Genomic DNA, 11,267 nt, shown 5'->3' with positions numbered 1-11,267 from the left:
TTTGTCACCATGACAATTCCAGTCAATTGAGAAGGACAATTGGAAGAAGGATCGTAGTATGGTCTATGTGTTACTGCCTTGATTTGTGTACCACAAGTGTTGTACAAGAATTAAATGAAACTCAAAGAACTGATGTAGCATGTGGAAATTATGTTTTACAATTGCTTGAGAGGAACAATGTTACCTAATGTCCTGTCATTATGTGGCTGTTGGAATATAGACACCCTTCCTTGTTTCTTGACCATTAATCTATTTGAAATGGTGCCCTGCAAGGTTATCTGAGATGAAAAATAAAATAAACTTGCTTCTAGGTTTAATTTCTTAATGTGTTGCTTTAATTAATGCTCAGTATGTAACTTGCACTATGAGAATTCAAAGCTTTTGCTCTCGTTAGTGTCTGGGCCTCATACGGGCTGCCACATTTGATCTCTATCCCCTTTAGAACAGCCCTTAACATAGTTGAAGACTGTTATCAGGTCCCTCCTCAGTCTTCTTGTCTCAAAACAAAACATGTCCATTTTTTTAAAACTTTCCTAATAGATCAGGTTTTGTAAACCCTTTTTGTCATTTTTGTTGTTCCCCTCTGGACTCCTATTTGCCCACGTCTTTTCTAAAGCATGGCTCCCAAACCTAGACACAGAACTTCAACTGAGGCCTCACCAGTGCCAAGCAGAGCCAAACAATCACTGCCTTGATCTTACACACAACACACCTGGTAATACACCCCAGACAGCCCTTTTCACAACTGCAGCTCATTGTTGGCTCATACTCAACTTGTGACCCACTTGAACTCCCAGATCCATCTCAGCAGCACTTCTACTAGCCAGTTATTCCCCACATTGTATTTATGCATTTGATTTTTCCTTCTAGAGTGAAGTACTTTGCACTTGTCTTTATATTGATCACATCTATATTCATACTAGTGCTATATCCATCTATTCTTAACCAGTGTTATCGTATATACTTAGGCTTGGAAGGAATAGATTTTTCTCAATAAATGTTGGTCATTATTGATTTCACCATATGCACACAAACCAATGAAAAAAATATTGCCATCAGTAATAATTGAAATTTACAGATAGGCAGAATAAGAAAAACTGCAGCTTGAGAATGTATTAGAGTTTGATTTAAGGATATTTATTTTGTATATTTTGACATGTGATGTTGACAATTTGTGTTTTAACAGTTATAAAGCTTTAACTTTTTGAATCTCAGTGTCGGCTGTCATTAACAAAATTATGTCTGACCTCCCATTGTCTGATCCCCCATAATTTCCCGCAATTGTAAAGATTTAAACATTTAAAATAAAAAAGGTTTAAAAATAAAACATTGATATTATCAATTCAAATTCTAAAAAACTTAAAAATCAAATTCTGACAAGGCTCTAGCAACTTGTTATTCAGCTTTATTCTCAGTCATCTTGTTGTCACCTTGTGTTGCTCCCCATCTGTTTGTCATCTGTACCGTTGTCTCTTATTTTCAGCTTAGATTACAAGCTCCTTTGGCCAGAGGTTGTTTTTTTGTTATATGTTGGTACAGCACCTAACAGAATGGGGTTGGGATTAAGCCCAATACTAATGAATTAATGAAGTAGTATCAACAATAATGGTCATGTAATGTTACTCCCACCAATGCTATATATTTCAGAGGGGTAGTCGTGTCAGTCTGTTTCAGCAAAGAGAACCCAGAAGGTTCCAGCCCACGATAGCTCATGCCCAAATACATTTGTTAGTCTTTAAGGTGCCACAGGACTCCTTGTTGTCAATGCCATATAGTGATTTTATAGGTTTACTTACAGCAATGCTATAAATTGATCATATATTTTAAGGGCTAGAAAGGACAATGACATTGTTTAGTCTGACTGTATAACTCAGGTCACAATTCTGTAGAGTTACCCTCTGTATTAAGCCCATTAACTGGTGTTTTATTAAGTGTATCTTCCAGAGAGCCATCGGGTCTTGATTTCACACCAGCTGTAGCTGGATAAACCGTCACTTCCCATGGTAGTTCATTCCAGCCATTAACCACCCTCACTGTTGAAAATGTGAGCCTCATGACTAATTTGAATTGGGATAGTTTTACTCTGAGCAACACGATATATTGTTCATTAGAACTGGGGGGAGAGGGGAGTTGGACCAAAATACTTTTTTTCTGAGCAACGCAGATTTGGGTTAACTGAAATATTTTATGAATCTGTGTCAAATGAGATGAATTGTTTTGCTTTGATCTAAAATCTCAGAAAAATCTAAAAGGTCTCAATATTTTAAGGTTTCCATTTAAAAGACTTTTTGTTTCAAAATTTACTTCAATTTTATTTAAAAAAATAACAATTGCAAAAACAGCAACTGATCAAACAAAACATTTCATTCAATTTGTCAGTCAGCCAAAAAAATTGAAATTTTTGAAAAAAAAAAAATCAATTTGGATCAACCAGAAACTAAATTTTTCATTTATGTTTCAGACTAGCCAGCAACCCAAGAAATCAGCTATTCACAGAGCTCTTTTGATCATACAATTTTTTTTCTCATCATTGCTATACACTGATTAGCCCTATTCTCACCACTGACACAATTCTATTGCGTTAGGAACCGGACTCTACAGCTAGCTAATGTAACTCCCTACATGGCCGCATAGAAGAATGCCATTTTCCGGTTTAGTTTAATCCAGTAAATTAAGAGTGTCCATACCAGGAGCTATTCAGGAATAGCCCTAGTGCCTTAAATTCACATATTACCTTGCTCAGGAATAGCTTCCCAATGCAAACAAGCCCCTGTTCTCACCAACACTGATTTAGAGCTTTACTTTCACCCCTCCATGCAGAGGTGGGACACTGAACAGCAAGGTTTAGCAGTGGGGAAATGAATTTATTTGATGTTTTTCCATCCCGAAGAACCCAATACAATTGGGCAAACATTCTGGTGTAGCTGAATGTGCATTTTTCTCTGAAAAAAAGTTTCAGCCAAAGAATTTTGGCCAGCTGTAGTTAGGATACTTTCTACCCCATGGAAATGCCTTACACTTAAACTCTGCGAGGTAGACTTGAGCCAAGGGATAATAGAGTTTAGCCCGTTGTGATTAATGGTGAGGGGACATAAATCCACTGAAGCACACTCAGATGCAACTTCCTCCAGGATTCAAGAGTTGACCCGCTACCCAACCCTATTCACGGGGGTTCTTTTTATCTTGCATTAATAAAGTTTCAATGAAAAATATTAGAGCGCAATATTGGATCAATCATAGAATCATAGGATTGGAAGGAACCTCAAGAGGTCATAAGTCAGTCCCCTGCACTCATAGCAGGACAAAGCACCATCTAGAACAACCCTGACAGGTGTTTGTCCAACCTGCTCTGAAAAATCTCCAATGATGGAGATTCCACAACCTCCCTAGGCAATTTATTCCAGTGGTTAACTACCCGGACAGTTAGGAAACATTTCCTAATGTCCAACCTAAACCGCCCTTGCTGCAATTTAAGCCCAGTGCTTTCTGCACTGGAAAATACTGATTCATCAAAAATGAAATATTCTTGTGGGAAAATTCCAGTTTCAATGAATTACTCATTTAAAAAAAATTGAAAGAAAAAAGAAGCTTAAAATTGTCTAAATGTTCATTTTTGACATTTTCAAAACGAAAAGTTGCCTTTTTTTAGTTCAAAATTAATGTTTCAAAATGTTAATTAGACAATTATTTTGTTTAATGTTCATTTAATTTGAACTATTGGAACAAAATATTTTGATTGATCAAAATCAACTTTCCCCCAGCTTTTTGGTTTGTGGAAAAAAGGAAAATATCAGTTTTTGGGATGGGACATTTTTAAAATCTCCCAAATTTTCATGGGACAGGAAAACCATTTCCTGCCCAGGTTTAATCTTTGGTTCCAAACTAAAATAATCCACTCAGTGAATAAACAAGCATCTCCCCCAGCCTCCAGTAGAAGAGGTTTTATACTGTATTCAAACCTGAAGCCAATTCCTTATGGAAAATTTCCATATAATTTTATTAGAAAAATATGTCAACGTTCTATAATATTCTTAAACCGACTGTAACTGAGCACGCGGCTGTATCCAGTCAATGAGTGTTATGGATTGCGGTATTAATGTTAACGGAATACATGGGCCAAGCAGCTAGCTACATTTCAGGGCCCTGGGGATGTTCCAGTGGGAAGTAGAAACTGATGGGCTCTGGTATTTTGTTTTAATGCAGTCTCCTGTTTCCCTGAACTCAGGAGGGCCTAAGAAAGAAAGGACCAATTTTTTTACTTTACCACCCCCAGCTTATGTAGCCGCAGTGACAGAAGCTCTCTCTAGATTTTTCCGGGGTTATGTTGTGCTCATGCCTACTGCTTGACTTTCTCACTTTTTAGTTAGTTGAGATGGTCTGGAACTGTTATTAATGCTGCTGTTGTTGTTGACGTCTGATCCTGCTTTTTAGAAGACAAAATAAGATAAACAAACACAAAAAGGAAAAGACAAGAACAGCAAAGATAGAAAATGCAGCTTCTGTCTGTAGTGTTAACTTTCACTGCCGTCTCACTTCTGGAGAAACACAGGGATGGGACACAATCTTATTAGCCACTCTGCTCAGGTTATTGCAGGCCAAGAAATGATCTGTGGAAACTGGTGTCCCATATTGCCTGTGCGAAGAATGATATAAATTCTTCATCTAGCCATCAGTCCAGAGACACAGAACATGCCAACTGAGATCAAAAACTTTGTTATCAAATATATGTCACAATGTACTCCTGGCAATGGTGGGGCTACCAGTTGAGAATTTCTCTGATTCAGGGCAATGGGGCAGCTCATCTGGAAACTAAAAGAAGGAGAATACAGAAGACACTTGAACTTTTATGCCCAACTATCGGAGACAACAAATCTTTGTGATTATCCCCAATCTCCAGAAGGACGTACAGGATTTTTAATTATCTCATTTCTGCCTCGGCTGTGATTCTGAGTCTTGAGGTGCTGTCCCTAATGGCCACTGAAGCAAATATAAATACTCTGTATAATCAACACGCCAGTGTTTAGAGAGAAGAATGAAATAGCTCTTTCTCCGCTGGTAAGTCTCATGAGTATGGCTCCAACAGAAGTGGAATAAACATTATCTCTGATTATTCTTTTGAAGTTAGATTTTTCTGCACTCTGATTTTTGGCTATTTCAACCTTGTTTATTTTGTTTTTTCTTTAGCATAAAATACAGTTTCCTGACTGTTGGAGATATTTATTTTGGTAAGAACAAAATAGAGTAAGGGAGAAAATTGAAAATAAGGCATTTGGATGTCTAATATTTGATGTTTTGTGTAACTTATTCAGTCGAAAAGACTTTCACTTTTCCTAAAGTGCCAAGAATTCTGATTTTTTTTGAAAGTGGATTTATTACTGGTTTAAGGGCATGGAATGACTTCCATAGGGCTGGACGTTCTCAGTCTATACACAGAATATGTGCAGCCTAAATCAGACCCAGTACATCCATGGTATTCAGATATTCTCCGCCGGTCAGAATTCACATTCGGAGGAAGGGAAAACAGGGACGAGTCCGTGGGAAGGGTGCAAAGCGCTTTCCTCACGGTGCCTGTTCTGAGACCAAAAATAGGATTTCAATTCCAATAGCCTCCAACAGCCCCTTAGCCAGCAATGGGTCAGATCTCAGAATGGTGTCAGTCAGTTCAGCTCCGTTGGAATTAATGGGTCAAAGTTTCAGCTGGTGTAAGTGGGCCATAATTCCATTGAAGTCACTGTAGATTGGAGCCATGTAATTAATCTATCGAATCTGTCCCCACTCACCCTTATATCTATCTACTTAATCATCCAAAAAAGGATTTGACATAGGTATGAATATTAAGAATATTTGTATTTTACAGTGGAATGGCAACAACATTTAAAGATAAAAAACCTCAGGCTTTGGGACATGGGGCTTGATGCAGGTTACTGTCTAGACTGAGGAGGAAACTTCCCCCAGAACCATGTTATTCCATAATGCTTATGATGATGGCTTGCACCTAACTCTGAAGCATACTGTAATGACTATCACAGTGAAGAAATAGATCATTAGGGGACCTGTTCTGGAAATTCCTGTGTTCTGTATATTTAATTTAAATAACTTAACTTTTTAAACCCCTGATGCAGGTAACATGACAGAAGGAACTGGCGGGATTGAGAGCAGTTTGTTTAATAAATAGGAATTACCCAAGCTATTTTCAGGTAACTTTCTATCTAGACTAAAAATCGGAAACAGGAATGAGATACTTCACTGCCATCGGCATACATCTCATATTAATTTCAGCAACATTGCTGACCGCATACTGTTCTCATGCACACAGATATGCACCCAGAGTCGCTCAGCTGAAGTAATTGGGCTAATTAAGAGGTAAGAACATAACATAAGAACGGCCGTACCAGGTCAGACCAAAGGTTCATCTAGCCCAGTATCCTGTCTACCGACAGTGGCCAATGCCAGGTGCCCCAGAGGGAGTGAACCTAACAGGTAATGATCAAGTGATCTCTCTCCTGCCATCCATCTCCATCCTCTGACAGACAGAGGCTAGGGACACCATTCCTTACCCGTCCTGGCTAATAGTCATTAATGGACTTAACCACCATGAATTTATCCAGTTCTCTTTTAAACTCTGTTATAGTCCTAGCCTTCACAACCTCCTCAGGTAAGGAGTTCCACAAGTTGACTGTGTGCTGTGTGAAGAAGAACTTCCTTGTATTTGTTTTAAACCTGCTGCCTATTAATTTCATTTGGTGACCCCTAGTTCTTGTATTATGGGAATAAGTAAATAACTTTTCCTTATCCACTTTCTCCACATGACTCACGATTTTATATACCTCTATCATATCCCCCCCAGTCTTCTCTTTTCCAAGCTGAAGAGTCCTAGCCTCTTTAATCTCTCCTCATATGGGACCCGTTCCAAACCCCTAATCATTTTAGTTGCCCTTTTCTGAACCTTTTCTAATGCCAGTATATCCTTTTTGAGATGAGGAGACCACATCTGTATGCAGTATTCGAGATGTGGGCGTACCATCGATTTATATAAGAGCAATAAGATATTCTCAGTCTTATTCTCTATCCCCTTTTTAATGATTCCTAACATCCTGTTTGCTTTTTTGACCGCCTCTGCACACTGCGTGGACATCTTCAAAGAACTATCCACGATGACTCCAAGATCTTTTTCCTGACTTGTTGTAGCTAAATTCGCCCCCATCATATTGTATGTATAGTTGGGGTTATTTTTTCCAGTGTGCATTATTTTACATTTATCCACATTAAATTTAATTTGCCATTTTGTTGCCCAAACACTTAGTTTTGTGAGATCTTTTTGAAGTTCTTCACAGTCTGCTTTGGTCTTAACTATCTTGAGCAGTTTAGTATCATCTGCAAACTTTTCTTGAAGCAAATGGAGATCATAATGAAACGTATCAAACACCCATTTGCTGGGAGTCTGTCTGTATCATCGCTTTCAGAGAAAATGTTGTGATCAGAGCTGGTCAGGTATGTTCCCACTAAACACATTTTTCATCACCCATTCATCAAAACTGGAACTGTTTGCAGGAAAGGATTGGTTTGGGCAATTTTTTTCAACATTTTTTGGGGGGAGCTTATAAATTGTTGAAATGTTTTTGTTTCAAAATAAAAAAAAATCCATTTTCATGATTCAACGTGAAAAGTCATTTTGAAATTTCAGCTAATTGCAGCTAAAAAAAATGTTTGCAACCAAACCAAAATGGTCTAGAATGTATCCAAATCAAATATTTCAATTGACCTGAATTTAGTTCTTCTCCTGATTTTTGGTTAGCAAAAAATTTCAATGTTTTGACTCCGTCACAATTCAAGACAGGAAAAACTGTCAATATCTCAAAAATTGTCATGGGATAGGAAAACCATTTCCTGCCCTGTTCTGCTCGTGTTCTGGGGCAATGGCTGTCTTGTATCAATGCATCAGAGTTACGGGAGAGCTTAATCACAGAAGCATTTTCTATCCAGTGTGCAGTCTCTGTCCACTCAGGCTGACCAGTGCTATCAGACAACAGGATGTGAGGCCAGGCTCTGGTTTATCTTCAAGCCAGTTGCCCATGCAGCTCTCTGCATGCTCTAGCTAACCCACCCCTATCACCCCGGGAACACTAGTGGTACCATTCTCCCTGAATTCTGCCTGTGCGCTTCCATTTTCTGTGAGTGCCTGAGACCTGCCCAGGTCTACACCCAGACAAGAACTTGTCAGTGCCTAGTGCTGGATAAGCCAAGACCAGCAGCTTGCAGACTAGGTTGCCTGATACCATAGCACATTCCCTGCTGAATCTACATGGAAAAGGCAACAGAGGGTCCTGTGGCACCTTTGAGACTAACAGAAGTACTGGGAGCATAAGCTTTCGTGGGTAAGAACCTCACTTCTTCAGATGACTTGCATCTGAAGAAGTGAGGTTCTTACCCACGAAAGCTTATGCTCCCAGTACTTCTGTTAGTCTCAAAGGTGCCACAGGACCCTCTGTTGCTTTTTACAGATTCAGACTAACACGGCTACCCCTCTGATACCCTACATGGAAAAGGCTTTTAGTCTATGCCAGCTAAAAGCATCACTGCCATGTAGAAAGATTTGCAATGTGTGAGAGAAAATAGTTATAATGCACATCTGCAAAAGGTATGTGTTACCCCTGTGGGTTTATAACAGATCTCTGTTATAGATGTCCACTGTTAGGGGTCTAAATCCATATTTAGTTAATGCATTTAAACTGGCCTGTGTTTTCAATAGAGCTGTGTGAATAACATATTTGTTGGTTTGTAACAATTTCAAAAAGTCAGAAAAAAATCATTTTGGGTCATGGAATTTATTTGAAATTTTCAGCAAATGTTAAAGTAAAAAAAATCAGGGTCAAACAGAATGTTTCAGGTTAAAAAAAAGTTTTGTTTTCCTTTTGAGCATTTTTAAATGATTGTTTAATTTAAAAAAATGAAGGATATGTTGAAACTTACAAGTCATGTAAACTAAAAAGATTTTGGTGTTGCTGAATCTGCGTTTCTCCTGGAAAAAAAAATTCAATTGAAATTTCTTTCCAGGTCTAGTTTTCAAAGGGGAGGAGTCCCAGAGCTCCCAGTGATGGCCGTGGGATCAGGAACAGAAAAGCAGGGCTAGTGAATGAACTCTAGACCATTCACTGGTCTCTCTGTATATTCATTGACTTTCCTTTTCATACGGAACATTACCTTTCTTTGTTGCCTCTGACTGTATAGGCTATCAGGTTGGATGCATTTTAATACACAGTATGCGCTAATTCTCAGCATGACAAAGCCTGAGATGTAGTGGTCAGTGTGAGCGTAATGCAAACAGTGCATTCCCTAGGATTGTCCCCTGATGTATTCCCACTGCCTCGGGTTGGTACAATATTTCACGAGGGAAGTCAGAATGAGTGTGGAGGATCCACTCTTGGTCTTTTCTTGGCTCCTGTTTAATTGTACATTTCACTTTTCCCCTGTAAAGGAGATCATGGTTGGAAGAAATGGCGGAGGGAAATCACACCATGGTTACAGACTTCGTTTTCCAGGGATTCATGGATCATCCAGAGCTTCAGGTCCCCCTCTTTGTGTCGTTCCTAATGATCTATGTTATCACCTTGGCGGGGAATCTAGGGATGATCATGTTGATCAGGTTCAACTCCCGACTCCACACCCCCATGTACTATTTCCTCAGCAATTTGTCTCTTGCCGATGTTGGTAATTCCTCGGTTGTTGCTCCCCGGTTGCTGATGACTTTTGTGGTTCAGGCCAAACCCATTTCCCTCGCTGCGTGCGCAGCACAGTTTTTCTTTGTCTGTAACTTTCTGACCAATGAAGCTTGCCTGTTGGCGGTAATGGCATATGATCGCTTCATAGCCATCTGTAACCCCTTGCTCTATAGCGTCGTCATGTCAAAGAGACTTTGTGTATTACTAGTGGTTGCTTCGTACATATGTGGCTTTGTGAATGCAGTTGTTCAGACTCCATTTATATTTACCCTGTCCTTCTGTGACTCCAATGTCATCAACCATTTCTTCTGTGACATCCCCCCAGTCCTTAAGCTGTCCTGCTCCGACACCCACATCGCTAACATGGTGCATTTCACCTTGTCCAGTATAGTGGTCATGACTACTATTCTCATTGTACTATTCTCCTACATGTACATCCTCATTGCCATCTTGCAGATCCACTCTGCCAAGGGCAGATGCAAAACCTTCTCCACCTGCGCCTCCCACCTGACGGCCGTCACAATTTTCTACGGGACTGTGATCTTCATGTATTTACGACCCAGTTCCGGCTATACCACAGACCCAGACAAGATCATCTCTGTGTTTTATATACTCATAATTCCCATGCTGAACCCCCTGATCTACAGCCTGAGGAACAAGGAGGTGAAGGACGCCTTCAGAAGGACAATAAACAAGAAGATTTGTTCATAGTTAATATAATTATTGGGATTTGTGCTTATCAATAAACAAGTGGTGAATAAATAGTGAATTCTCTGTGTCATAGCTCTGATTTCCTTTGTTTTAACTGTATTCTGTGGCTTGTTCCAAAAACAAAACAAAACAAAAAATGGAATCCAGGCATGTTCATCTTGGAAATTCAGTTTCCCAGGTTCAGGAATGACCGTGAGGCTGCAAAGATCACTATTGAAAGGGAGCATTTGTCACAGACCCCCTTCAGCTCCCCTTGCTGGATACCCACCAGCTTGTGTTGAGGGGAATCCCAGCTTGGATCCCCAGCTGTTTTAAGCTGCCAGAGACTGAATGGAGCCAGTCACTGCTGCAGTCTCGGGGTTCCTAGGCACACAGTCAGGGTGCAGGCCCTCAGCCTAGCACCCTTTCTGGGAGAGCTAGAACCTGCTATCGAGCTGGCTAGTCCCTGGGCTCAGGGGTGACTGTTCAGACTCTGCCGTAGCTTAAACACTCCCTGTCCTAGAATGCCACCGAACAGTGTGAGCCTTGTGGGTTACAGCTGAACTCTCCCATAGGGCCACACAGTATGTGTAAAGAATGTAACACAGAGAGGGACACTCTGGACCAGAATCTAACACTGTAGAGCTAATACTCCACCAATAAAGCACAAGCCCATTTAGAAAAGGACACACATCCTAACCTCAATGGACCTCACCAGCTCATCCTTTCCTTGGGTATCCCTCTGTGTTCAGACAGACTGCTCCTCTCCCTCCTCATCTAGCTCCTACATGCAGCTCCTCTCAGCTCTAGCTGGTCAAACATGGCCAGGTAGAGCCCAAATAGAGCAGCTTCTGCCCT

The 11,267-nt window shown here is 40.1% G+C and overlaps 1 protein-coding gene across 2 annotated transcripts; it reads left to right on the top strand.

The window, feature by feature from the left end:
• The first annotated feature begins 6,579 nt into the window (after positions 1–6,579).
• On the top strand, positions 6,580–10,430 carry LOC128836905 (olfactory receptor 1019-like). 2 transcript variants are annotated; one of them, XM_054027627.1, is made up of 2 exons: positions 6,580–6,630; positions 9,540–10,430. In XM_054027627.1, the coding sequence occupies exons 1-2, from the start codon at positions 6,580–6,582 to the stop codon at positions 10,428–10,430; spliced, it is 942 nt and encodes a 313-aa protein (XP_053883602.1). The 2 variants fall into 2 exon arrangements, with proteins under 2 accessions (XP_053883602.1, XP_053883604.1); XM_054027629.1 differs by lacking the exon at positions 6,580–6,630 and having other exon boundaries at positions 9,474–10,430.
• The last annotated feature ends 837 nt before the right edge of the window (positions 10,431–11,267 follow it).

This window comes from Malaclemys terrapin, chromosome 4 (genome assembly GCF_027887155.1).
Source record: "Malaclemys terrapin pileata isolate rMalTer1 chromosome 4, rMalTer1.hap1, whole genome shotgun sequence".
Lineage (NCBI taxonomy): Eukaryota > Metazoa > Chordata > Testudines > Emydidae > Malaclemys > Malaclemys terrapin.
The sequence above is the reverse complement of the archived record's forward strand: the minus strand, read 5'-3'. Positions and strand labels throughout refer to the sequence as shown.